This window comes from Colletotrichum abscissum (assembly GCF_030869225.1).
Source record: "Colletotrichum abscissum strain IMI 504890 chromosome Unknown Scaffold_4.1, whole genome shotgun sequence".
In the NCBI taxonomy this organism is placed as follows: Eukaryota; Fungi; Ascomycota; class Sordariomycetes; order Glomerellales; family Glomerellaceae; genus Colletotrichum; species Colletotrichum abscissum.
In genome coordinates, this window is record NW_026850320.1 from 1,430,027 (window position 1) to 1,456,969 (window position 26,943).

Here is a 26,943-nt window from a genome sequence, read left to right on the forward strand (position 1 = left end):
ATTATTTTATTAGAAGATATTAATATAGTACTTAGATAGAAGAACTAAAGGAAGAAGCTTAAGTAAGTTAACCCCTTAGTATTAAATACTAAATAATAATTCGTTAAATAATAAGCTCGAGGTACTTATATTATATTAATTTATTAACTAGAAGTAGTTTTTAATATGTTATTTATTACTTAATACTAAATAGATCTATTATTTACTAACTATACTATACTAAACTATTATATTAAATAGTAAATAAATTACTTAAACTAAGGGCTTATATTCGTACTATTAGATCTAACTATAGCTAAACTCTTTGTTTTTATAAATAAGTTATTTATAAATAACGCTAATTATACCTTATAGCTAGGTTATATTATTATTTTTATAAATAAAGAATAGACTAATAAAAGCTTTATAATTAATAATAATATTATTTACTATAGCTCTATAAAGAGTAAAAGGATTACTTAGAGCGTATTAGTATTAGAAGTTTATAGAATAGTTATAGGTATTAACGTCGCTTATATTATTTTAACTACCCTAGACCTTATTATTAAATAACTTAACGTTCTAAAAATCTTTACTATAATTTATATAGATTTATACTTATTATATAAATACTTCGTTAAGCTAAGTATTATAAAAAAAAAGCGCCTTATAATAAATATTATAGTACTTTAGTAATTATATAAACGCTACGAGCTTTATAAAATTTATTAAATTAGTAATAACGATAACCTAGCTAATAGGTTTATAAAAAGCATATTAAATAAGTCCCTCGAGCGATTTATTAATAAAGGAATTATTATAATTAAAATAAAAGGGTAAGTAATACGTAATTAAAATAGTAATATATTATAAATAATAAGTTATTTAGCGAACGTATACGCTTCTTAGACTTTAGTTTAAAAAGAAATATATATATTCGGGGCGTAGTTAAATTAATAAAAAGCTTTTTTTTAACTACGCTAGATTTAACGATTTTTAAAGAGTTTAGATATATAAATTATATATATTAGAGGATTAAAAAGTAATTAAAAAAAGGGGATAATAAAATTTTTATATAAATAATTATAGCGGAAGCTATACTAAAATTTTAGTATACGGCTTTAGGTATTTTTAAATAGGGGATTAATAACGGATTTTATTACTAGTTCTCGCTAGCGGGGGGACTTAGCCCCTATTCTACCCTTTTTTATTATAAAAATAGAAGACTATTAATATTAGATTACGAGGTAGAAAAGGGCCTTATTAGGTAGTTAAGTAGGGGTAGTAGGTAAGTAGTCTGGGCCCGTGTAGACGGACCTTTTTACCTACTTATACCTATAGAGGGATCGCGGGCCCTACTTATAATCTTCCCCTCTTATATACACGCAATAGACCTATACTAACCTATTGACCTAGTCGCGACCGAAAGGTCTGACCTGCCTAAGTGTATACTAACAGTAAGAGAATTTCAAGAACCTACTAAAGAACAAGCCTGGATCGGCCACTGGAGATAAGTTTGGCCATAACTTTCCTCGTATCCAAAGAAAATATCTCATTCATCCCTCGATTGGACTTAATTCATATTATTCTCATCTTGTCTGGTACAGAATCGCAGAGCCATATTTCATACCATCTATCTCGTTAGCATCTATTCGATCATCTGTTATTAAATACCACTCATCTCATCTACGTCTCTTCATGCCTCAAAATGCGGCTGATTACTCTGACAGCTTGCCTGACGCTTCTAGCGAGCTCGGTATTGGCCCGTAAGTACTTCGCCTCCTATCCGTAGTAAGGGTCGACTTTGGTGACCTCATTCACTGGAACAAAGGAATCGGCTATCACTTGGTGACCGACTTGCTCGAATTGACTCCCGTGCCCGATGGGATATGATTGAACTGTGTAGATGGGGGTTGGACTAAGCCAAAACTAATGGAACTTCTAGAAAGTTGTAACAACGGCCGGGGGTTTTGCAAAGGCGGACGATGCGAGCCTAATAACGACCCGAGCGGCGCTGGCCCATTTGTCGGTAACTTCAAGGAATGTCAGACCGGAAACGGACGATCTCAAGTCGACGACTTCATCTTGGGAGGTGGTAACCAGGATGCTGAAGTCAATGCTGGCGCTGCTTGTAACAATGGTAGAGGAACCTGCAGCACTCGCGGTGCTTGCGAACCTAACAACGACCCCAGTGGCGCTGGACCATTTGTGGGAACTTTTGAGGAGTGCTTCAGTTAGAGATGCTAACTTCTTCCCTCAATACAAGCCATCTTTCAATCGTTTGGCATAATGGCCCTTGCCAACAACCACAACCCCAAGCGAGACGGATGTGACAATGTATTGCCAGTCTTCCTGGTGGACGGCGGAGTTTATATATCCTAAGTCCGGCTCCTAATCAGGGGCAGAGGAGCTTATTCAGGACCAGTCATCGATTTCAATGCCCTTGCATGATTGACCACAGCTCAAGCTTAGTTTAAGAGCTAATTCCGAATCACCAATGCTCTGATGGTCAGCAAGCTGCGCTGCACCAGATGGTGGGCTAAAAGAGGTAGGCCAGTGATCAGCGCAGTGCGGGGTAGCTCTTCGCTTCTCGGTTCCATCACCGACCCGCGCTGTGACCGCTCCAAAGTATGTCGCGATCGGGCTTGATGACGTTTGTGCTGGCAACGTAGCTATTTAGACCACATCTCGGCCCTACACAGCCTTCTATAAATCTTCAATTAAACAATTGCCTGCCATCCGGTCTCAGCAGATCATATTCACCCGTACAACGACTTACTCATCAAAAGTTCAGCACAACTCGCAGCAATGGCATCTAAGGAGCTCCCAGCACGCCTGAGGGAAAGTATCGAGAGCACCAAGGTCGAGTACCGCCAGCTCGGAAAGTCCGGATTGCGTGTCTCAGTTCCCATTTTTGGCTGTATGAGTTTTGGAGACTCTCAGTCCATCGACTGGGCTCTGAATGAGGATGAGGTATACTGAACGCTTACGCGATGATCGTCGACCAGCGTGGCTAAGAAACATAACATGTAGGCACTTCCGCTTCTGAAGGCGGCTTACGATCGGGGATTGAATACTTGGGATACCGCCAACGCATACTCGAATGGCGCATCCGAGCGGACGATTGCCAAGGCCCTGAAGAAATACAACATCCCCCGCGAGAAGGTGGTCATTTTGACCAAGTGTTTCTTTGCTGTCGGTGAAGAGCCTGGTATGTGACTCGGTACTTGATGCTGTGACAATCATGGTCGCATCGCTGACGACTTTCGCACTTTGTAGAGACTCGTCACTTCAACTACCGCGAGGAAATCAACAAATCGAAGGACTACCAAAACCAGTGGGGTTTGTCTAGAGCTTCTATCTTCAACCAGGTGGAGGCGTCCATGAAGAGACTGGACACTCCGTACATCGATCTTCTCCAGATCCACAGATTTGACCCCAGAACACCCGTAGAAGAAACGATGAAGGCGCTGCACGACTTGGTGCAGACGGGGAAGGTTCGGTACATCGGTGCCAGCAGCATGTGGGGTACTCAATTTGCCCAGATGCAGTTCACCGCTGAGAAGAATGGTTGGACGAAGTTCGTGAGCATGCAAAATCAATACAATCTATTGTATCGCGAAGAAGAAAGGGAGATGAACCGATTCTGTAACGACACTGGAGTCGGACTCATTCCGTGGGCTCCTCTCTGTAAGTCAATGGCCCTCACATTCAGGTTCGGCTCACGCTAATGGGTGACATCAACTAGGCCGTGGTCACCTAGCCCGACCACCAAAGGACTTCGGCTCCACCTCTCGCAGCAAGACCGAGAAGGAGGGTCAGCCCGGAAGCCATGGAACGGTGGAGCCGGACCTGACCATCATCAAGCGAGTTCAGGAGATTGCGGAGAAGCGGGACTGGCCCATGTCCCATGTGGCTCTTGCATGGATCAACAAACGAATTACGAGCCCCATTATCGGCTTCAGTAGCGTCGAGAGAATCGACCAAGCAATCACTGCTGACGGCAAGGTCCTAACCGATGAGGAGGAGAAGTACCTTGAAGAACTGTACCAACCCAAGGCCATCTCGGGACATGTCTAAGTCGGCCGCGCAGGGAAGGATCTAGATAACCTTTGAATAGTAATGAAGGTAGAGCCAATCAGATCTTTCTTTTAGCCTCCTCCAAATGATTCTGTGTAGCGTCAAGAGTACACAAGTTAGCCAGCATCTCCCTGGAAGCTGGCAATGATTGACACTTCCAAGACGTTGACGAAGCTTCGCTTCAGCTATCAGCGCTCCCCGATATCTGTCTCCCAATACTAAGGTACTTAGATTACGGTGCCGAACACGAATTCGGAAGTATGGTGATTCGGATCCTAGATTGGCTGAAGCGGTCTTCGTCTGATCTCCCTCAAATCCTCGCAACACAGACCGTCGCAGAACATAAGTTTCTGCCTGATTCGGCGACGATGCTTTAATTAACACTATCTCCAATGTAGCCGATGCAGCCAATTCAGGCCGATTTCAGCCCTTGTGCCCCCCCCCCCCCCCCGTCTACATTACACTACTCATTCATCCAAGGTCGTATCCCAAGTCGCAGCCATCTGATAGCATAATCGCGTGACAGCTGCCGACCCATCATATGTGATCTCGCTGCCGAGGGTGGAGAGAAACGTGCTTCCACCCATGGGATCGAGTTGTAGGGAGAGCCCCTTGTTGAAGTTCTTGAGAGGTTCAACGAGCAGCCTCCTATCTTGGAATGCTGTCAAATTTTAGAAACACTTCCGTTTCGGGCCATGCGATGCGAAGAATAACCTACAGTGTCCGCCATATCGCTACCCCCCGCGCGGCGCTACCTGGTTCATCTGGAATTAAGCTCATTGGACAAACCAAGACGGCAGCGATGGAATCTTGGTTCATCGATCGTAATGAAGTCATTGCCTTTCCATTCATTCCGAAGACAAGCTCCAGGCGTAATGGCCATCGCGCCATATATCGATCCCAATCCGCCGCCACAACCCCATTTAGATCGATGGATTCGCCTTAGTGGAAGGTTGAGAACAAGCCAAATGAGCCTTTCTCCGCTCTTGCATACTTTTCTACCTCATTATGATCATTTCGAACTTGGTCTTCGTCTCTCTATGTGCTCAGACATGGGCTGCACCACAGCAAGGGGGCGGTGGAACCCCTCGAGTCACCATCAAGGCACCTCAAGCAAACCTGAAAGGTACAACGAAAGGATTTCTTGGAGCCAAGGCTGGTGAAGTTGAATCATTTAATGGGATCCCCTTTGCCAAGCCTCCTATTGGAGACTTGAGGTTCAAGCCACCTGTCCGGCTTACCGAAGCCATGGGCGAAGTCGATGCCACCACGGAACAACCAGAGTCATGCCCGCAGTTCATCCTACAACCAGATTTTGGCTCGCCTCTTATTCCTCCAGACCTTCTCGATAAGGTCCTCAATCTACCCATTCTCAAGAACCTAGCCGTTGGGCAAGAAGACTGTCTCACTATTAATGTGCAACGCCCCGCCGGAACCAAAGAGGGAGATAAGCTACCGGTGATGTATTGGATCTTTGGCGGTGGGTTTGAACTAGGCAGCACCTCCATGTACAATGGAGCTGGACTCATCGCAGAAGGGATGTCTACCGGCAAGCCATTCGTTTTCGTGGCAGTCAACTACCGTGTGGGTGCTTGGGGATTCATGCCGGGCAAGGACCTCATGCAGGAAGGCAGCTCTAACGCCGGTCTTCTGGACCAACGAATGGGACTAGAATGGGTCCAGGACAACATTGCTAGCTTTGGGTAGGTCTCAAAGTCCCTTTGAACCAAAATGAAAAAGTCAAAGATGCTGATTGCTTGTCTTCTAGTGGCGACCCGGACAAGGTCACTCTATGGGGAGAGTCGGCTGGCGCTATATCAATCTTCAGTCAACTCTCTCTCTACAACGGCAACATCACACGCAATGGCAAGGCCCTCTTCCGCGGCGCCATAATGAACTCCGGATCTGCTGTTCCGACTGATCCGATGGACTCTCCTAAAGCCACAAAGGTTTATGACAAGGTCCTGTCTGCTGCCGGATGTGATGGAGCGCCTGACCGATTAAAGTGCCTGCGAGATCTCTCTTACGATGTAAGGCTATCTGGCGTACCTCTATCTCTGACTGTTATGGCTGACATATGCGGCTAGGACATGCGCAAAGCTGCAAACTCTGTGCCAGGCCTTCTGAGTTACAGCTCAGTAGCTCTTTCCTACCTCCCGAGACCTGACGGGAAGAACATAGTGTCAAGCCCAGAAGTATTTGCTACTTCTGGGAAGCTCCCCAAGGTGCCCTTCATTTTAGGAGACCAGGAAGACGAGGGCACCCTTTTCGCTTTGTTCCAACCGAACATCACCAGGACTCGAGAGGTTGAAGAATACCTCGGCGAACTCTACTTCAACAATGCCTCCCCGCAGCAGATCAAGGACCTAGTAGGCACTTACGCTGCCCGCCCTTCTGAAGGATCGCCGTTCAGAACCGCAGGGTTTAACGAAGTCCGGCCGCAGTTCAAGAGACTAGCTGCCATCTTAGGTGACACGGTTTTCACCCTCACCCGTCGAGCTGTGTTCAACATCTCTCAAACAGTCCAGCCAGAAGTCAACACCTGGAGCTACCTCGCCAGTTACGACTACGGTACTCCTGTCCTCGGAACATTCCACGGATCGGATCTCCTCCAGGTATTTTATGGGATCAAGCCGAATTACGCTGCTTCGGCGACGCGGGCGTACTACTTTAACTTTGCTTACAATCTGGACCCCAATGACTCCTCTGGTGGCACGGGGAAGGCAAAGGTGAAGTTGATCGATTGGCCTAAGTGGAGAGACGGGAATAAGATGCTGCACATGATGGCCAAGAGTGCGGATTTGATAGATGATGATTTCCGACAGGACAGCTTCAACTTCTTGCTGAATAATGTAGAGAAATTACGCTTCTAAATTTGTGGGAGACTTTACGGTTCGTCTGGGGACTAGAGCTGGACTCTATGGTCTTCTGAAGTTTGGGGTTGGAAAGACATGGCCTTTCGCAACGACATCACTGGCGTTTGTGCTATGCGCACCTGCGGCGCCGCTCTTATCAGTTGATACTCGACTGAATCAATTCTCTACGACTACATGCCGATTACTGTTCCATGAAGGGTACATGTAGTCGCCCTGGCCACCCCCATAACCATCTCAGTGTCAGTGTGGCCAATGCGGTTGTCGTCTGATACCGACTTGCGATGACACAAACGTCCGCCTAAGCTCGAAGAAGCGATTTGATGCGATCTGTCACGTAGGATCTCGCGCCAGCTTAGCAAAAGCCCCGCAATTTTATCTGAGTTTCTTGGATAGTACTCTGTCTACTTATATGGCTCTCTCACTCTATCGGCTCTAGTAACGTATTTCAAACTCGGCCAACTCCTGCGCCAAGTTTGACAATGGGTGCTACCAAATGCAGAGGAGTGAGCTTGAACTGATAGGGCGCCTTGTAGAAGGTACCCTTCTGGGTGATGTTGACACCAGCTTTTCCCCAGTCATTGGCTATCACCATGTTAGCATATCCTAAGATAGTCACGAACAAGTGACGGGATAAGCAAATACATACGTGCACCAAGATTAGCAAAGCCATCCAATTCCTCGTCACCACAGACACAAGTATTTGGAGAATCATCGGGGATTACGAGGCCGTAAGTGCTGAGCGCCTCACGGGTGTTTCCGCGAAAGACATTGCCCTCGACGAGAACCTGGTTATCGGAGCGAGAGTGAATGGCCTGATAGAGGAAATCTTCGTAGAGGTTGCTATAGATGTGCTGGTGTCCGAAGCGACCTGCAGGCCCGCGAGTGCCCTCGTTCTTCCAATAATTGTGGTGGTATGTAACGTGAAGATGGCCAAAGTCGAGATCGCGGAATGTGGCATCGTTCCCAACGAGGGATGACTTCCAGTGGTCGTGGAAGTAGTTCCAGGAAACAGTGATCCAGTCCGAGGCACGGATAATATCAACCTGACCGTCCTGTTTGATTGGAGTTAGCAACATATCCAATTAGGAAGCTCATGCGGAAGAAGGTCATTTACATAGAAGTCCGGGCCTTTGGTAATATCTGAGGTGAATTCGTTGTGATCCACCCAGACCCTAGTAGAGTTACGGATCGTGATGCAGTCATTGTCCAGGATGTGGCTGATCTTGAGATTCTGCAAGATGACGTTGGTTGCGTTGTAGACATTGAGACCCTTGCCGGTAATATGTGCTGTGTTCTTGTAGCCAACTAAGCTCTTGTTGGATCCGACGTTTAGGCGTGCAGGCAAGACGAATTCGCCCTTCAGGACCACAATCTTGGGATCACTGCCTGCCACCGCGGTCTGAAGCTCAGGAACACTTGAGACTGTCACGGTCGGGCCGCCTTTGCCTCCGGTAGTCTTGCCAAGTGGGTTGTCTTTCGCGAAGCCTTCAACTTCCCAAGAGGCAAGGCCGAGCCAATCGAGGGGATTGGCAGTGGTTAAGCCTAGGAAGGCGCAGAAAACTACTGAGACGCTGACTCTCATAGTGGTAATTATCTTGAGAAGGAACCGGGGGCGGAAAAGAAGACACAGAGGGGAGAATGACCAGTACTGACGACAGATTGCGTGATCTACAAGAACGGCCCATTGACTGGAAGGCCAGTACTTGGTCCTACTTATATACCATCTATTGCATCCATGAGCTCACAGTCTGCTAGTCAATCAGCATCCCTCAAACCCCGAACCGAGCCTCGAGCCAGGTTCCAAGCTACTGGATCTGCAGCTATTCCGCGATTCTATGAACGTCATAAACATTTTCCTACGAGCATGCGGAGAACCCTGCATGCCTTGCAGAAATTGCAGAAGCCATCACCAATGATAGTCATCCAGGATACCAGGTCGAGCATCTTGGGCAAGCCACGCAACCACGGAAAGGCCATGCCAAGATCCGGCTAGCGATGGCGCTCCACTGCCAGTGGTGGAAAATGGAGACTCCGGGCCATGATGGGATGCAGCAGAAATGGCACGGGATGTTGCAGAGCATCTGCCTGTTGGGAAAGACGAGATGTTGGACGCAGCCAAGGTTGACTCCAACCGCTGAAAATCAAGCGAGATGGAGATCATTTTGCCTGAGGTGACGGTGTGTGATGGGGGTTATTAGAGGATATCTGCAGGTGCAATAGGGCAGGCTGCAGGGACAGGTAAGAAATGCAGTTGGCTGGTGTTAAAGCCTAATCTACAAAAAATAGGGTAAACCTTGCTCCAATGCAACAAAAATGCTTCACATTGGTTGGGTCCATCATCCCGTGGAATAAGCTTATGGACTTCCCGAAAGTCAAAAAGAGACTCTATGCGGCCCCGATCGGGAATAACATCAATCATCCAAGGTCCTTTGTGTCGAGTGTCAGTCGCAGGGAGAGAGCAGCCATGTACGAACAATAAGCTTATACACTTCTTGCATTGCCCAGAGCAATAATCCCCTCTTGCTGTCCTATGTCTGAAGCCCAAGCATTTGAATATTACTCCAAGGGCTAGAGAATCATTACCCCTCACGAAATGCACACGATGCAGGGCGCAGATGCAATGCCCCGACGCCCAGGCTAAATCAGCCTGTGAAATTCATGTATGCGGAGCTGGGTCTCGTCCGGAAATGCTCTCAGACTCAATCCTCCTTTCATTCTTTGGGTTCGGAGGCGTTCGGGAATCCAAGCCACGCGGAGCCCTTGTCCAGATTCTTCCATGAACCACGTTGTCCAGTAACACTGCGTCTAGTCAACCGACTTCTATGAATTGACGTGCTCATTTCTCCAGGAAGTGGGTCAAACCTTTCTCAATGTTGGTCGAGCTCAAGAATCCGGTTGATCATCTATCAGCCTATCATCATGATACTTCTCAACGATTTCTAGGAAAGTCTCGGAGGCTTCTGAGACAGCTCACCTGTTGTTTTAAGAGGGTTATTCCAGGCCAGCGGAGAACTTTACGTAAGGGGCTTTCGAGGCGCTGGCGGTCTCACCTCAGCCCTCTCGGCTAGGCCCGTCTGCTTCGGGGCCTCAGCTCCGGCTCAACCACCGGTCTAGACTCCGCCCCGCAGACACGGCCCCACCAGGGCTTTCCTCCCTCGCTTCACGACTCAAATCCCACACTTCCTCACCCTCCCACCACAATGATTCCTATTGCCTAATTTCCACTTCCGCCTTCAACAATTCAAATGGTCTGGTGGTGTAGTTGGTTATCACGTCAGTCTAACAGATTCGAGGCAACTCGACCTGGGCACACTGAAGGTCTCCGGTTCAAGTCCGGGCTAGATCATCATGGGCGATTGGTTTAGTGGTATAATGACCGCTTAGCATGCGGTAGGTCCTGGGTTCGATTCCCAGATCGTCCATTCTTTTGCTTCCTGGAGCCTTGGGTGCTTTGGCGTTTGCTTTTTTTGCCTTTGTTTGCATGTTCCTTGCCCTTCATTCTCTGCTCCTTATTATAGTTCTAGTCGGATCACGCCCCCCCCCCCCCCCCCCCCCCCCCGGGCCCCCCCCCCAAAAAAAGGAAAAAAAACATCGACCGGCCCTATTATATTTATATGTGTTTTAATTTTCCTTTTTTTTCATTTTCCTTCCCCTTCATTCTCTGCTCCTTTTTATAGTTCTAGTCGGATCACCCCCCCCCCCCCCCCGGGCCCCTTCAGGGACCTTCACAAAGAAGAGGTGAAACGCAACTTGCCAGGCATTATTAACTTGTAAAGGTCTATAGTTCTAGTCTTGCTTCAATGTCGAAGTGGAAAGATGAAATGGCTGCGCAAGCGTCTACTCCTGTTTCGCAGGCTTGCGTCCTACCATCAGGTACATGGGTGTGAAAATCTTCTCCTTGCCACCGAGAACAAGCGCATCAGCAGCGACACAAAGGCTATCTGACATCTTCATCATCCCAGGAGGGGCAAGTCTCAAAGTTTCCATAAGTCCAAGGAACCCATGCGTAAAAGCCCGTCCCAGCCCAGTCATGCGGAAGGTGTAGAGCAAGTCGCCCACCGTCTGCGCGTGTCTCCAGCTACCCGCGTCCAACGGCCAGTACCACGGGCTCGGATCCGGACGCTCTGCCATGTCCTCGTTCTGGATCATCTCGAAGCCCGCTGCTTGGAAGGCGCGTACAGCTTCGGATGCCTTGACCATGTTGGCGATGCCGTCTCCTTGTTCGATATCGATGCGGATCTTGCGCAGACGCAGGTCTTCGTTGTCGTATTTTTCCGTCATGACCCATTCGTAGACGCCAAAGACGCCACCAGGCTTGAGGACTCTGAAGATCTCAGAGTACACGTCTTGTAGGGACGGGGCGTGGACGGTGGCTTCGATGGCGTAGACCGCGTCAAAGGTGTTGTCTTCGAAGGGAATGTTCTGTTGAGCATTTGTTGTCAGTTGGGCTCGCAGGTGCGCTTTGTTGAAAGTAGGAATTCATACCATGAAGTCGCCTTGGACGAATTGGACCTGCTTATCCAACTTTGATTTCACGGCATACCTCGTGGCCCGTTCCACCTGGTACTCGTTGATGTTGAGACCGGTGATGTACGCCCCCGTGAACTTGGCAATCTCCCGAGCAGGTCCGCCCACGCCGCAGCCAACATCCAGCACCTTCATATCCTTCTTAATATCGATAACGTGAGCGAGGTAGTGTTCGTGTCTTGCGATGCTCTGCTGGAAAGATTCACCGGCAGAAGGGCGAGAAAAGTGGAAGCTTTGGCCGAAGCCATACTCGTAGAAATCGGTCGCCAAGTTGTAGTATCTAGAAAGCCAACAATTAGACCACAAGATTGCTTATTGGTGTGAGAGTCGAGCTTACTGCCGAGTAAGAGAAGCGTAATCTGCTGTACGAGCCTATATGACACCAATAGTTAGGCAAAGTTGGGTAAGAGATCCGGTCAAACGTACATGACGGTCTTCTTTCGTTTCTTTTTGTGCGCTCTTATTATCCCAATGACTGAAGTACTCGTCCGTGGCCGCCTTCTGGGCTTCGTAGTCCTTCTTCAACATTGCTGACATGCCGACGTCTTTGGACGTTCCCTTGTGGAGAATCTTCTCAAACGTGGCATCTTTGGCCAAGAGCATCTGCCCTTCCTCTGGAATAGTTCCAACCATTATGATGAATGACGAGGTCGGATTTGTAGATGACTGTGACTTGTAATCGAGTTGGAAACGGTTGATTTGCAATGCCCAGAATTGGTAGAAAATTGGCAGAGGTTGTTGAAAGACGTAGTTCTCGAAGTGTTGTCATCCTTTTTTATCAACACGAGCGTCTCCTCTGCTTTTAAGTGATTTTTCTTCAACGTTACTTTCAACCATCAGTTCAATAAGTTGGACATATTGATTCTATCATTCACAAAGTAAGGAAGGCTGAGATGTCAGACACGAATACGTGATAAGCTCCTCGATGGCAATCAAATCCGAATACGAATGCGCCTCTCTACCCCCACTGCGGATGCCAGAACCGTCAACTCGGGCAAAGCTCTGGAGTCTCTCTGATTCGTCAACCCTGCCTAAATGGGAAAGACAGTGGATCGCGAAGATGATGCAACAACCCGTTCGCTCCCGTAGAGCCGTGTCCTCACTCAATGGAGGATTCTGATGAAATTTGTGGATATCTCTCGAAACGTTCTGTCCTTTCTGCAGGCATCATTCCGCTTTACCATGCTTTCTGATGAAATTGCTGGTCTTCGGGAGACCCATATTTCGAGCCTATTGTGGAAAGGCGCCGGTCTGACCTGTCCGTGCTGCTCGCAGAGCCATGGACACGAATACGAAGAACGGCCGGATCCAATACTACTTGCCTTGATATCGATGATTGAATAGTCGGCACAGAGGGACACCGGATGCTGGTATATCATAGGTATTCTCAACATCAAAGCGAATGAACATTGCACGGGGTGACTCTTACGCTTCTTGCCATCATAAATATCCCTCAAAAAAGCTTAGCTCAATGGTGCATCATGGATTGTGGCAGCCACAGTCTCAAAGTAGGCTCCATCCATGCCCAGGGGTTGTCTGCGAACTTGCTAAAGCACACCCGCTCGTTGTCCTTGAGCTTAGCGTGGCGTTCAACTCCTAATAATCATCATTCCGCCCCAAGTCGTGAAGCCAATGCATTATCTGCTAACCCGTGATCATGTTGTCGTGTCAGAACCATAGAGCCATAATTTTGATTGCATAAGGCAACGATAACCTGATTTTCATTAGGTGGGTAGTTAAGAGATGAATGGATTGCGACAGGAACAGACAGGACTATGGGCTATTGTTATCTCTACAATGGCCAAGTTCTGCTGTGCTCTTCCGATGGCGGGGTATTCTGTCCGTACTACTTCTACCGCTTCCGTGACTGGTGCGGGGCGGAGCCTGGTGCCCGGGGACGGGTCCGGGCTCAGGGGTTCCGGAAACTTCGGAAGACAGCCGGCGGGCCTAGCATGTGATAATCGGAGCCGTGGAGATGAGACGGACCCGGCCACTTGGTGCTGCCCCATTTTGATGCTGCGGTAACGATGGGCTTAGGCCCGAACCCGATTACCTATGGCTCCACTTACGGTGCACATCGAACGGAGCCGTGACTCGTGACTCGCGATAATCCTATCCGGATCGTACAGCGGGATACTCGTGCCATCCTTGTCACTCCCGTCGGCAGTCTTGTGTGGTAGCCTTCGTCAGCCTCAATTGCTAGTCATTTTCTAGGTTCACGTCTCATTGACACGATAATGAGTTCGCCCTAAGCCGCCTTCAAATCTGGGTTGGCCAGGTTTGCGGTTGTCTGTCTAAGGATCTGACTGTAGATCTGACAGAGCCGCACTATGCATTGCCCTAAAGAAATCGAGATATATCATATATCCTGTCGTGTCACTTAGATACGATGGATTTGGGCAGAAGATTCGATCATTTGCTGACTGCCCGTCGATATCCGAGGCACGTGTAAGATCTATCCGTTGAGCTTGGTTTCTACATCTGGAGATGATTGGAGGGCCAAGACTCGGGATGATCACGATGGGCTGCGGGGGGATGTCGCATAAGCGAGCAATGACGACAACGTGGCAGGTGGAAAGGGGACTTATTGGCTCTGTCGGATGCTTGCTTGATCTTGTGTCCACCACAAGTTCCATCCCCGGACTCGACCTCTTTGTTCCACATTGTCCCCGTGGGGAGAGATGCTGTTGACTTGGTCGAGCCTCGACGATTGACCCAGGAATCCAGGTGAGGCCGGCATCGCACCGAACGAAATTGGGCAGAAAGATTAGGGAATGGTTGAGAGGAGCTCCTAATTTCAGCGAAATTCTGCTCGCGCGTGATACGCCAGTGTGCTTTTTTGAGTTTCGCGGACCTGGAACTCGTTCAGTCTGGGGGCGCTCACCCGCCCAACCTTCTTCTCGAAATCCCAAGTATCCTCACTCCACCGTACCCCCGCCAGAGACTCAAACAAGACACCAGAGACCAGACCAACGAACCTTCAACGTTGCGTAAAGACGGTACCGACCAATCGCTAGAACTCTGGCGCCAATCCCCGCCTAGCGTCCCGCAATATTCTTGATGTATCTGCGGGAGGCTACGCGGGGAAGAACGCTGCCGTTCGCCGTTCGATCATCAGGCGGTTTGCTAAGAAAAAGGCGCTTGTCTGTTGGGAGTTGGTACGGATACGGCACACGTACGCAGTAGTGTACGGCAATAGTGGGATAACTTGATGGGGGTCGATCGCTGCTAGATCTCTCCTCTCACTCGCAGCCCCCAACTGTCAGGATCGTAAAGAAAGGGAATTTGAACCAACAGGAGCAACCAACGCCAACCCCAGAACACCCACAGCGACAGTCATCCCATCTGCAAGTGTCGGTGGCAGGGATGCCTAGTTTCAGCGACGTCAGGCAAGAAGACCTATTGGCCGTCCCGCCATACGAAATCTCGCAGAAATCTTCGCCCCAATTGCCGGTGGGTGGAATCGCCGAATGTTCTCTGTGCCGCCATTCGTCAGACATGGATTCTTGCACAGGATCCCTACCAAGCTACTCCCTGGTGGGAAAGGCTCGCTGACCCGAAGCAGCATCAGGTACGCCACATGTGCGCAGGGATGTACGCGGTGTCGCCGGCGAACACTTCTAGTGTACGGTACGGCAAGTCTAGACATCCAGCTGGCACTACCGTCTCACTCTGTGGTCTTGTCTTTTTGAGTTTTGGGCTGACAGTTTTTCTCTCCTTTTGGGTGAGGCGAGAAGTGTCCGCTAGAGCCTAAGCAATGCTATCCCGTACTTTGTCTGATGTGGGTTTCTTCTCCTTTTGCCGTGACCCTCCCACCCCTTTCCTTTCCCAATACTTGACCCATCCACATCCATATGCGACCCAGCCGTTCGAGACATCTCGCTGTCAATCCCCAACCAGCAAACAAGTACCAACCACACTGCATCTCCAACCCCAGACCATCCATCCCTCGACTTTCCCCGCGCGAGCCAATGGGTCGCGGAGAAAGTGGAGCATAGCGTGGTCCTTAGTCCCGGATTCCAAGCCTTGGGTCCTAGACTGCTAGGGGGAACGGGCGAAAAGGAAGCCTTGGGGTTCTTTGGTTCTGTCTTCTCGCATTGAAGTGCGGCGACTTAAGACACGGATGGTCCATAACGTCAACATCATACATACCTTCTTTCCGCCACCTTGGAATTGAATTTGAGCGAGCCAGTGAGAAGCCGCGCCGCTTAATCGACTACCTTGCTTCTCCGGGAAGAACTATCACCACCTCCTCCTTGGCGCATAGCATCAGGTTGATCGAGCAAACGTCTAGACAAGATATAAGATGATCTGATATCCCCAGTCTCAACACATCTTCAGAACATCAGCTTCAGCAACTTCATTGGGATTGGCAACAATTCAAGCTCGAGCATCTTCGATTCCCCTTGACAGGAGTCTTAGAACACCCGCTCTGATCTTATAAGATCGAGCCCGAACCCACATTCATCCCCGGTTTATCAATCCTTTTTCATTCCCCATTTTTTACACCAGTACACCGCAACCATGGTGCACATCGGATCATCCGCGGGCAGGGCGCCGACCGAGACCATCCAGATCGACTCGGAGGCCACCCGCCGCATGTCCATCGCCGACGCCGACGCCGCCGGGCTCGCTCGTGAGGCGGCCAAAGCGACCGAGGCCGAGCTCAGTATGGGCCTCATGGCATCGATCAAGCTCTACCCCAGGGCCGTGATGTGGTCGCTCTTCTTCAGCACCGCCGTCATCATGGAGGGTTTCGACAAGACCCTCATCGGCAACCTCTATGCCTACGACGTCTTCCAGCGCAAGTTTGGTGAGATCCAGCCCGACGGCAGCTATCAGTTGACTGCGGCGTGGCAGGCTGGTCTCAGTAACGGCGCGCTTGTCGGCGAGATCACCGGCCTGTTCCTCAACGGCATCATTGCCGAGAGATACGGATACCGCAAGACCATGATTGGTGGCCTTGTTGGCGTCACGGCTTTCATCTTCATCATCTTCTTCTCCGAGACCCTTGTCCAGCTCTTGATCGGAGAGATGCTCATCGGTATTCCATGGGGTATCTTCCAGACCCTGACTGTCACCTACGCCTCCGAGGTCTGCCCCACACATCTGCGAGCCTACCTTGTGAGTCCCAATATTCCCGCCAGATCCCCTTTTGGGCTAATCGCTAATTCTCTATTCAGACTACCTATGTCAACCTCTGCTGGGTCATTGGTCAACTCATTGCCAGCGGTGTCCTTCGCGGCGTCATCACCCGTACCGACGAGTGGGGATACAAGATTCCCTTTGCCCTTCAGTGGATGTGGCCCGTCCCCCTCATCATCGGCATCTTCTTTGCTCCCGAATCTCCCTGGTGGCTCATCCGCAAGGAGCGCCTCGACGACGCCAAGAAGTCTCTCATCCGCCTCACCAGCCGCAACCAACAGCAAAACTTCAACGCCGACGAGACCATTTCCATGATGGTCCACACCAACGAGCTCGAGAAGGCCGCGCAGAGTGGAACAAGCTACATTGACTGCTTCAAGGGCACCGACCTTCGCCGTACCGAGATCGTCTGCGTCACATGGGCCATTCAGACTCTTTGCGGCTCGACGTTCATGGGATACTCGACATACTTCTACCAGCAAGCCGGCATGGCAAAGGAGAACGCATTCACCATGTCCTTGGCCCAGTACGCTCTCGGCGCCCTCGGCACAGTCTTCTCCTGGTTCCTGATGCAGCACTTTGGCAGACGCACTCTCTACCTTTCTGGCCAGGGCATCATGTGCGCCATTCTCGCATCCATTGGCTTCGCCTCCTTGGCTGGAAAGTCCAACGTCGCCGCACAGTGGGCCATCGGCAGCTTGCTCCTCGTCTATACCTTCATGTACGACTGCACTGTCGGCCCCGTCTGCTACTCTCTCGTCTCTGAACTGAGCTCGACCCGCCTGAGAACCAAGACTGTCGTGCTCGCGCGTAACCTGTACAACATCACCGGAATCACGACCAACATCTTGACCCCGCTGATGCTCAACCCTTCTGCGTGGAACTGGGGCGCCAAGAGCGGTTTCTTCTGGGCCGTCAGCTGTGCCATCTGCTTCGTCTGGACCTGGTTCCGTCTGCCTGAGCCTAGAGGCCGCACCTATGGCGAGCTCGAGATTCTCTTTGATCAGCGCATTCCGGCACGCAAGTTCAGGAAGACCGAGATTGCTGGCCTCACTCACGGAGCTCAGTCCACTGACAGAATTTCCGAGAAGGAGTCCATGGCGGCCGTCAGCCAGATTGAGAAGACTGCCTCAGCATAGAAGACTTTGAGAAACTGAAGGAGAAGGATGGATTATTTCGGGATTAGTTCAAGTATACCATTGGATCAGAGAAGGGTTTGGATTTTCAGCAGCAAGCATTTTGCACACATATCGTCTTTAGATTTTTTGTCAAAGATTAATCTCATAAATTTCGTTACTCGATCATTCTACATTCGTCTTATTGTGTCCAGACTGTGAATGGCTCCCCGCGACGAGTAATTACTTGCTAACTGGGGAGATCTTCAGATGATGGATTTAACATGAGATAACTCACCCATGTGATGACTCACCGATGTCAATAGTCACCTAAGCTATGAGTCTGTGTGGAATGCCCCCAACTTTTATTTTTCAACGTACCAGACTGCTTACCTGCTGTATAGCAAGGTCGAACTCGAAGAAGTTGCGACCAGCAAAAGAGAAAAGCCATCATTCATTGGACTCAGTATTCAGCGATCGCTCTCTCCGAGCTCCGGGAAGCGGGGCGGCGGATGAGAACCGGGATCGCCCGGCTGCCTAACGTGTCCGGGCATTCTAAGCCGGCCGGCGTAGCCCTATGGCTCGGTGTATCTTGCCGCGACAAGGTCCAATCGGACCAGATTCATACTAGTAATCGGAGTCCATCTCCGTGACAGGGACATGAGAAACCTTTCTTGAATGCGCTGCAAATTCCTGTCGCCTAGGATGGAATCCTAGACTAGAACTTTGGGTGACTCATTCTCTTTTCTTTCTAGGTTCCACTGTAGGACTTATGAAAACTTAAGGTAGGCAGCACACTCCTCCTATAAGACCCGGGTACAACTTCTAGGAAGCCTTCTCCAAAGGATTCAGGATGTGGCTGGTGCAGGCAATTACAAAGCTTACCTAGCCGTGAGGATTTGTGTGCCAAGACGCCAGAGCTTCCGAAAGCCGTTGCCTAATTAATTACTACCTCCACAGTGGACAGGGCTGAAGTCGCTAGATTGAGGGTCCCATCCCCTGAAATCAAAGCGTCTCATGGCCCTAATTCTCAACATCGAAGGTCGAGATGGAGGGGGCGTCATGTCTATTGCAGTCATGGTTCGTCTGTTCCACGACTTTGAGCTGTCAGACAGGTGTCTATTCCCAGAGCCAACAAGTGATCCATGGTGGCTTGTCTATTGATAGATGGTTTAAGCTTAAAATCTGTTGGAGAGACATGGTCCCCTGCTGCCAGTGGTGGTGGTCCCATTGGACGCAGCTTGGTGGCTTACACCGGTAAAGCCAACCACAAGCCCAAACCCCGAAGATAATGAACAAACTTGAGAAGTCTTTGTCTGTGATGATTTTGGTAAAGATTGTAGTCGCTGTGAACCGGCGTGAAACGTTTTACTTTGCAACTATACGGTAAACTTCAGTTCTTTGTCTGAATGAAGGAAGTATTTGCCATTTGGCCGAGTCCCACTTCGAGCAGTCACAAGTCATCTTGGACAGCCCCTCGACTCCTGCTTGAAACTCACGACATCGCTTAGTCGTGATGCTATCGTCAACAACCCCCGAGGGCAAGAGTAACTGGACTCTCGAGCCATTGCACCCGCCTATTCAAGAAGAGGACTGCGATAGCTCTCGCCCAATTAAGAAAAATGAATCATAAACAAACCCGCCATGGATTTCCTGGGCGAAGCTACCTAGGTAGCAAGCCTCCCCTGCAATGAAACCAACGATCCTCTTCTTCCACCCATCACCACCCCCAAGCCATCCACCCTCGCACAACCTTCGCTGCGCCACGTAGCACAGGGATCCCCATCCGCAAACACCAAGACAATTATTCTTTTCTCCCCATCTCGCTTGTGGCCGTTACCCGTCTGTGTGGGGGAGAGGAATATAAGAAGCGCCCACCATGCCTCACCCTTCGCAGCTCATCTTCCCCCCGCCTCCCGGCACCGATCCTGCTCTTCTCTACTTTGGTGGTTGGCCCGAGATCACCTACCGCACAACCCTCGAGCCCAGCGACCTCACCTCCGACTCGGACGACGAGCTTGAGCCCCTTCTCGGCCTCACCAACAGCGAGATCATGGCCTACGGCGATCAGCAGGGCGCTGCCGCTGGTGGTGGTACTACCGCCGGCCAGAGCAGCATCCAGAATCGCATGTGCCCCAACATGCGTACTTGCTGGGCATTCTCCTGGGAGTCGTACAACCTGAAAACCTCCGACAAGGCTGTGCTCCTTCGACGTATCTGCATGATCATTATTCTCGGTATTCGGACCGCCATCACCATCATCGGCATCGTCCACGACGTTACCCACGCTCAGATCGTCAGTCTGATTCTCGACATTATTCTCGGAATCTTGGGATTCTTGTTCATCGCCTGGGCCCTTGCCGTCATCGGTCAGGCCGAGGGTCGCCGCAAGGTTTTGGGCGTCATGGTTGTAAGTACTTGTCTGAGATGAGGTGGGGTCTGGTGAGATGAGAGGACCACAGCTAATGAGCTTTTGTTTTTTTCCCAGGGTCGCTGGCACTTCGATATCTTCCTGCTCGTCACCGCCTTCATTCACGCCGCCATCCTCGTCGGCAGCATTATCGGCTTTAGCAACGGCGGCCGTTACGCTACCTGGCTCATCATGTGGCTTCTCATCTTCGGCGTCGCCTGGGTCGCTACCTGGCCCGCCGAGGCCGAGAGCTACGCCTAGTCGAGCAGCATAGCATTGCCACGATGGCGTTTTCTTTGAGTGACACGTTCGAAATGATTCGCCAGTTCAGGAGTTACAAGTCGCGTGATGAAATTGGGCTGGATCGAAGAAGCAGGAACTTCGGGCGTTACAATACTGATATGGAAGGGCAAGGACGGGAGGGAGGCCCATGAAAACTGATGCTTCACTCTGGAATTCGCGATACCCTAGCATAGGTAGCTGAGACTTGCTGAATTGCGTGAGCAATATGACTTCGTCTGGCTGAATGAGATCAAATGAGACACCAAGTGCTTTCATGAGCCTCGTGAACGCATCGCAATGAACAATGGCTGCACTGTGGGTCAGTCCGACTTCTGCCTCATGGAATCAAGCTAGAGCTTCCTGGACATATGTATGAAATGAGAGCCACGCGCATCAGACCTCGAGGTGGATGAGACAGAACCAGGTGCTGCGTGCTCCCTCTTGACCGCTCTGGATGCGCTCTGGCTGAGCCAAATCCGGGCGAGGTAAGCTTCAGGCTGCCCTAAGTCTCATCGCGCAAGGTGTATGAGTGACCCGAAATGCATCGAGTCCTTGAATCGCTCATCGTCGCGTCGATTCGCTGGCGCGGTTCCGGAGCGGGCTCCGGAGCTGCTGTATCTGTCGGCGGTGAAGCGGGTCTCGCCCCACGTGATGCTTGGTGGTGTCCGATCGGTGGTTTGAGCGAGTTCTGTTGCGGCAGGCGATCTCATTTAATGAGGTGTACTGAGTTACTCCAGTTCTCCAATCGCTTGAAAGTGAGTTTGGGGCGATTCAATCACGTCTCCTCACTCCTGCAAGAATATCGCGCCAATCGAAGCATCTTGTTGAGGCTGCTGCCGATCCAATGTGGCATCTCAGAGATTGACGACTCACTAGACGGTCCGCAATGTTGTGGAACAATCACAAAATGAGGCTGCTGCGAATTGGGGGAATAAGCTCTTTTTGAATTCGCTCTCAGGGAGTATCGCATGCAATCGTGGAAATGAAAGACAACTTGGACAGATAGACAGACCGACCGACCCTTATTGAACCCCAAAAGAAAAAGAAGGAAAAGTCCGAGGGCTACCCAAAGAGGCGGTTGGCCCCGCTCATTTGTAGCCCAGTCTCTCCAGAATAGATTGACCAGCGGGAGCACCGCCTTGTCCCTTTCTCAGGCCGGCGTCGACACCCTTGACGTAGTCAAGAACGCGGATGTGTTCCTTCTTAAGCTCCTCGAAGTCGTGGGACAGCTGCTCGTGCCATGGGTACAGGACGAAGACCTGGAAGCCGAGGGCCGACGAAGCGACGAGGAAGTTGGTGAGAGAGATGGCTCGCGTGATGAGGACCATTGTTGCGGTTTGTTTGTTGGTGTTTACGTGCGTATTGAGTGTTGTTGACTCTCACTTCTTTGTTGCGAAGTGTTCGGTTTGCTCGGAATCTGGAGTCACGCGAGCCTGGTCAGCGAATGCGACTGCGACCTCGCGGGGTATCTTGGCCCGAGCGAGAATTAGGTAGGATGATCACGGCTTACTTGGCTTTATGATTCTGCAGATGTAATGGCCTGGATCTATACGTGGTCGATCTGTCGGAAAAAGAAAAGGCAAAGAGAGAGGAACTTGGTCTATTGAGGAAGAAACACGATTAAGGACAAAAAGAAAAAGTGTGGTGTAGAAGAGGAAGTTCGACGATTGACGGCAAGGAAACGGGCAGAAATTATTATTCGAGAGGCAACCCGGGGATGATACCTGAAAGACCCTTTTGGGACAATGGGAACCTCCCCAGGTGATTACCTCACCGACAGCGGCCCGGCGGCAAGGTGGGACCTCCGACGAGCACGCTCGGACTTGGACGGGTTGGTTGGCTCCCACGACATGGAGGGAGGCACAGGGCTTGTGAAAGGATCACGCCGAGTAACACGAGCAACACATATTATGGTACATCCGCCTGCCGAGTACCTTACGTGGGGGGCGTTCATGTAAGTTAGTTGTAACTGTAACTTTCTTGCTCGTTCTCGTCACTGGCCTGAGCCTTGAACATGACCTCGAATAGCGCCAACAACCAGCACCAAGAGGAGAAGAAGAACTGCAAAGCAATGGCTGGCCAGGCGTATCAAGCGTATCCGAATGCTCGGCAACCATGTCTAGGTACCGCAAAATCGCAAACGAGAGCATGTCAAGTGACGGCTGGAAGCCCCGAGAAAGGAGGGAATAATTCAAGGCGGATGGGGTCGAGGTGGCCTGACTTTTATGGAGCCCGTCTTTGCCGTCAGAACTGCCTAATGAAAACTAGAGAACTTCCCGGGGTGGAGCCGGGAGACCGAGGGCCCAAAACCAACGGGCCTCTCCGACTGGCTTGCGGCGTCCAACGCCCTTCTCTCGCACAACGCAGTCCTGCAGCTTGCCTCCATGGGCCCTATCCGCTAGACAGAAACATGGAGTGAGAATGTGACCTCGAGCTTATACCCCTGGTCCTTTGGCTTCTTTGTTTAGTTCAGCCGGGAACATTTTTGAGGATTCGATGGGGTTCGTCGGGGGCAGGAAACATGCGTCTGCAGGGGATGAATGACGCATGTGAAAGTCTTCCTAGGTGTGAACGAGCCAACTGCGACGAAAATTCGCCCGCAGAGGCCACTGAAAGCAATCTCACTACTAATAAGTACAAAAAGTGGTTACGATAAGTCACATTGGTCGCGTTTGACTTTGATAATCTGGCCAGGTGATGAGTAATGCTTCTCTATTCAATTCATCTACATCGGAACACACTTACACAACAGAACCACCAATGATCCGCTGCTTGAGATCTTTCAGTTGCCCAGACGGAAGGGTGTCGCGGAGCCCTAATGCCATCTCAACCTGACACGGCTTCACAGGAAAGACTCCAGTTACGCAGTAAGGACCAAAGGAAGGCTCAGTAAATAAGCCGGGCTGAAGATCACCCAGCGCTATCCCCAGAGTCCGTCGACCTTTGAGCCGTTGAGGAATCGAACCAGCTGTTTGCCCCGCATACCGCAGGCCCGGGTCGACGCCGGTAGCGAGAGCTGGAGCGGGGCACATCAGTTCGGGCTGCCACGTGTTGGTGGAGCATTGCCTTTCCGATGCTGGGCCCACCGCCGCCGCCCTTTCGATTTGGATCACTACATGTCTTCTCGGACAGTCGAGGGCTTCGTGATCGAGTTCCATCTCTTGATGCACTGGTTTTGGTTTGGGGAATGAAGAATTAGAGACCAGACTCTTTGTTTCGACAGCCTAAGTCTTGCCATCCGCCATGCCTTGATAATTTATGTTGAGAGCCCTTTGGGTTCTTGACTTCACCAACAAGTTGTCAAAGGTTGCTGGTGTCAGCGCTCGATAGAGACTGAGCGGAAATCGCCGAAATCGACTTGAACTTTATCATGAACTCCAGATATGTTACGAGCACTGCTATAGAAGTTGACTTGTATTATCCGGAGTTAGGTTCAGGATTCTGTTTGGGGACTCAATACATGTATGGACTTTAGTCTCAAGGGTTTACTACAGGCCAGCATGTGTCTGTCAATGATGATTCATAGCACAGAATTCACGGGAATGATTTTAGTATCATGAGCTTTCTAGTTCAATGTTGATGTATCAGAAGACGAAAGTATGTGATCGCGCAATGATCAGGAAACACATCTCGGAAGCCCAAGTCCAGCGCGCCTTCCGCAGGATGTCATCCAATTGCCGAGGTGCAACCTTTCGTGTGATTTGGCATGATACAGATTTTCTCAGACTTTTGAGTAGCTCTGGCTTTCTCAGACCTTTAGCTGACTTGAGCTGGACGAGCCGACAAGTGACAACTTTCCGTCGATTTGACAAACGCAAGTGTAAATGCGTTTTTGATAGCCTTTGTTTTCCCGCAGATCCTGATAACAGGATAGCTGAGTAAAATTGGAAGCGGAAGTTGAACCCGCTTACTTTGCAAACAAATGCGGAAATCGATTGACTTTCCCACCTGCTAATCGCATGTCTGGTCTTCCCTGAACACCTGGTTACACTCAACTCTGAACGCTCAATGAATTGCAAGTCTTAGATGTTACTTGTGAGACGTTTGACTGAACAGTTCTCTCATTTCGCATATTCCGAGGAAAGCGAAGAGAATATGTTTCGAGGAACTCCATGTGCTTGGTGAATCAAAAAGTGTATGTCTAACATGATCGGAGGTTGATGAATGCAGACTTGATATGCGAACCTGATGAGAAAATGGCCGAGGAATCGAGTAGAAAGGCTTGGCTGTAGTACTTGATAGAAAGTCGCCTATTAATGCTTCCGACTGCATGATACAGATAGGACTTGCTTCTCTAATGCTGTTATTGTCTGTTGCGTTTGTCGCGACATAGCAGGGAAGGATTGCGCGAAGTGGCTCTGGCAAGCATCCATCAATCACGTAATACAGATTACGATCTGGGGAGAAACAACATTGAATATCAGCTACGATACCTGTTCTATGAGATTCCTCCTGCCTGTTAATTAACCAATTGACATGAAAGCTAAAAGCCTCCATACCGCCTTCAAGGTCTCTCGGCTCTCAGCCTAGATCTCAATGTAAAGTTATAAATGAATGAGGAAGATACCGTATTAATCAGTGCCCCAACGAAATATGCAAGTCGAGCTCCCACAGCAAATAATGGCGATAAGCCCTCGGTGGGACTTTCACTATCTCCATCTAGTTCTGAGTGTTGTGCAAGCACGTCATATGCAACACCAATTCGTCAGAGCTTTCGAGGCTATATGTTCTTCACTTGGCGTAAACTGTCGGAACAGATTCACCAAGCTTTTTGGTTTTCAATTTTCAATAAACGGCATCCTCGTGTTCGACTTCAAACCATGGCTCCCAGATATTCCAGTGTCGCAGTAATCGGTGCTGGGCCTTCTGGCATCTCCGCTGTGAAAGCCTTGAGTGAAGAGAATGTCTTCGAAAGAATCCAATTGTTCGACAGAAGAGAAGGCATCGGTGGCACATGGTATGCAATCTACATCATAAAATACTTGAACTCGATTTGACATATGCCTCCAGGATCTACGATGAGCAGCCAGAACCTTTTTCGCCATCTTCGGCGCAACCTGTGCGAGAGATTCCAGCCAAGCTACCACAGTCACTGCCACCAGCATCTGAAAATGTCACAGCTCGGACAGGTCTCTATTCCGCCTTGGACAGCAATGTCGGCTCCCAAGTGATGGCGTTCACCTACAAGCCGTTTCCGGATGTGAACTCGGCCTCTTCCATCAACCGCTTTGGCAAGAGGAACCCGACGCATCCCTACGCGCAAGTCGCTGGCTACCTCGAGGAGATTGCAGAGCCGTTTTCGCACTTGTTCACTTTCAATACGCATGTGGAGCGTGTAGAGAAAGTGGGCAAGAAATGGCAATTGACTCTCAGGAAAACTCAACATTATCTGAAGAACCAGAAGAGAGATTACTGGTGGCAAGACACATTCGATGCTGTTGTTGTGGCCACCGGGCACTACGGTGTACCATTCGTTCCGAATATTGACGGTCTTAAAGAGACTTTTGCTGTGTTGCCTCAAAGGTTTGAGCACTCGAAGGCTTACAGGTCTCCTGAGGACTACGTTGGCAAGGTATCTACTTACTTCTATCCTTATCCGTCAATGAGATGAATGAACATGACTAACGCGAGGGTTTAGAAAGTCGTTGTCGTCGGCGGCAACGTTTCTGCATCTGACACAGTCTCAGAAATTCACAGCATCGTGTCTGGGCCCCTTTATGTCTCACAGCGAGGCTCTAATGAAATTCTTCAGGATGCATGGGAACTACCCAACGTCGTTCTCAAGCCGCAAATCACACGAGTATCCGTTGGATCTGAAAACACCGTCAAAGTCAAATTCTCGGACGGCAGTGAAGTCGACGGTATCGAGAAAGTTCACTTCGGCACCGGCTATCGACTTTCCTACCCTTTCCTGCGTCCCGATCCCGTGACGCCAAGTGGGCGCCTCTCAGGATTTTACCAACACGTCTTTAACATCGCGGATCCGTCACTCACAGTCGTTGGACAGGTCAAGGCGGCCATCTCGTTCCGTGTCTACGAGTACCAGGCCGTTGCCGTGGCTCGCTATTTCGCGAACCGAGGAGGCGGTCTGCCTTCTCCACGAGAGCAGGACGAGTGGGAAGTGAAGCGACTGCAGTACAAGGGGCCGACGTCCCAGTTCCACGAAATCAAGCCCGACTTTTCAGAATATTTCGAGTTTTTGCGAGGTGTTGCCGGACCTCCTGAACCGGGCACGGATGCTTATGAGTTGCCTGCGTGGGAAGATGATTGGGCGTTGTTGGGCTTCGGCGTTTTGGCACTGAAGCAAAAGTGGTGGAAGGAGTTGAAGAGGAAGGAAGAGGAGGCAAAGAGAATCCAGTCCAAGTTGTAGGCTCGATGCACATTGAACGTAGGAGCACACAGGACCATGTTGCTTCGGCTTCGAGTGGATTTTAATCACTAGACTCTTGTGTTAGAATAACAGAAGAAATTTCCCTTGCTTTGACAAGCTTTGTTCCGCTCATAAGCGCAACTTTCTAACCAGATGCTT

At 49.9% G+C, this 26,943-nt stretch overlaps 11 protein-coding genes across 11 annotated transcripts; 7 read left to right on the plus strand and 4 right to left on the minus strand.

The window, feature by feature from the left end:
• Positions 1 to 1,677: 1,677 nt before the first annotated feature.
• CABS01_02412 (uncharacterized protein) lies at positions 1,678 to 2,217 on the plus strand (the record flags this gene model as incomplete). The annotated part of the gene is made up of 2 exons (XM_060535790.1): positions 1,678 to 1,745; positions 1,929 to 2,217. 2 exons carry the CDS (start codon positions 1,678 to 1,680, stop codon positions 2,215 to 2,217), a joined length of 357 nt encoding a protein of 118 aa, XP_060396095.1.
• A 570-nt stretch (positions 2,218 to 2,787) lies between these two features.
• CABS01_02413 (aldo/keto reductase) lies at positions 2,788 to 4,059 on the plus strand (the record flags this gene model as incomplete). Its single annotated transcript, XM_060535791.1, has 4 exons — positions 2,788 to 2,952; positions 3,013 to 3,190; positions 3,259 to 3,669; positions 3,728 to 4,059. 4 exons carry the CDS (start codon positions 2,788 to 2,790, stop codon positions 4,057 to 4,059), a joined length of 1,086 nt encoding a protein of 361 aa, XP_060396096.1.
• A 1,008-nt stretch (positions 4,060 to 5,067) lies between these two features.
• On the plus strand, positions 5,068 to 6,932 carry CABS01_02414 (carboxylesterase; the record flags this gene model as incomplete). The annotated part of the gene is made up of 3 exons (XM_060535792.1): positions 5,068 to 5,762; positions 5,828 to 6,089; positions 6,147 to 6,932. The coding sequence occupies 3 exons, from the start codon at positions 5,068 to 5,070 to the stop codon at positions 6,930 to 6,932; spliced, it is 1,743 nt and encodes a 580-aa protein (XP_060396097.1).
• Positions 6,933 to 7,380: 448 nt separating this feature from the next.
• Positions 7,381 to 8,517, minus strand: CABS01_02415 (pectate lyase; the record flags this gene model as incomplete). Its single annotated transcript, XM_060535793.1, has 3 exons — positions 7,381 to 7,517; positions 7,582 to 7,987; positions 8,050 to 8,517. The coding sequence occupies 3 exons, from the start codon at positions 8,515 to 8,517 to the stop codon at positions 7,381 to 7,383; spliced, it is 1,011 nt and encodes a 336-aa protein (XP_060396098.1).
• A 2,255-nt stretch (positions 8,518 to 10,772) lies between these two features.
• CABS01_02416 (uncharacterized protein) lies at positions 10,773 to 12,095 on the minus strand (the record flags this gene model as incomplete). The annotated part of the gene is made up of 4 exons (XM_060535794.1): positions 10,773 to 11,357; positions 11,421 to 11,742; positions 11,800 to 11,834; positions 11,889 to 12,095. 4 exons carry the CDS (start codon positions 12,093 to 12,095, stop codon positions 10,773 to 10,775), a joined length of 1,149 nt encoding a protein of 382 aa, XP_060396099.1.
• Positions 12,096 to 15,986: 3,891 nt separating this feature from the next.
• CABS01_02417 (sugar porter family MFS transporter) lies at positions 15,987 to 17,746 on the plus strand (the record flags this gene model as incomplete). Its single annotated transcript, XM_060535795.1, has 2 exons — positions 15,987 to 16,586; positions 16,646 to 17,746. 2 exons carry the CDS (start codon positions 15,987 to 15,989, stop codon positions 17,744 to 17,746), a joined length of 1,701 nt encoding a protein of 566 aa, XP_060396100.1.
• Positions 17,747 to 19,601: 1,855 nt separating this feature from the next.
• Positions 19,602 to 20,393, plus strand: CABS01_02418 (uncharacterized protein; the record flags this gene model as incomplete). Its single annotated transcript, XM_060535796.1, has 2 exons — positions 19,602 to 20,132; positions 20,211 to 20,393. The coding sequence occupies 2 exons, from the start codon at positions 19,602 to 19,604 to the stop codon at positions 20,391 to 20,393; spliced, it is 714 nt and encodes a 237-aa protein (XP_060396101.1).
• Positions 20,394 to 21,502: 1,109 nt separating this feature from the next.
• Positions 21,503 to 21,742, minus strand: CABS01_02419 (uncharacterized protein; the record flags this gene model as incomplete). The annotated part of the gene is made up of 1 exon (XM_060535797.1): positions 21,503 to 21,742. The coding sequence occupies one exon, from the start codon at positions 21,740 to 21,742 to the stop codon at positions 21,503 to 21,505; it is 240 nt and encodes a 79-aa protein (XP_060396102.1).
• Positions 21,743 to 22,159: 417 nt separating this feature from the next.
• Positions 22,160 to 22,816, plus strand: CABS01_02420 (uncharacterized protein; the record flags this gene model as incomplete). Its single annotated transcript, XM_060535798.1, has 3 exons — positions 22,160 to 22,368; positions 22,443 to 22,537; positions 22,683 to 22,816. The coding sequence occupies 3 exons, from the start codon at positions 22,160 to 22,162 to the stop codon at positions 22,814 to 22,816; spliced, it is 438 nt and encodes a 145-aa protein (XP_060396103.1).
• Positions 22,817 to 23,155: 339 nt separating this feature from the next.
• Positions 23,156 to 23,572, minus strand: CABS01_02421 (uncharacterized protein; the record flags this gene model as incomplete). The annotated part of the gene is made up of 1 exon (XM_060535799.1): positions 23,156 to 23,572. One exon carries the CDS (start codon positions 23,570 to 23,572, stop codon positions 23,156 to 23,158), a length of 417 nt encoding a protein of 138 aa, XP_060396104.1.
• Positions 23,573 to 25,234: 1,662 nt separating this feature from the next.
• Positions 25,235 to 26,784, plus strand: CABS01_02422 (dimethylaniline monooxygenase; the record flags this gene model as incomplete). The annotated part of the gene is made up of 3 exons (XM_060535800.1): positions 25,235 to 25,371; positions 25,425 to 25,986; positions 26,053 to 26,784. The coding sequence occupies 3 exons, from the start codon at positions 25,235 to 25,237 to the stop codon at positions 26,782 to 26,784; spliced, it is 1,431 nt and encodes a 476-aa protein (XP_060396105.1).
• Between the last annotated feature and the right edge of the window lie 159 nt (positions 26,785 to 26,943).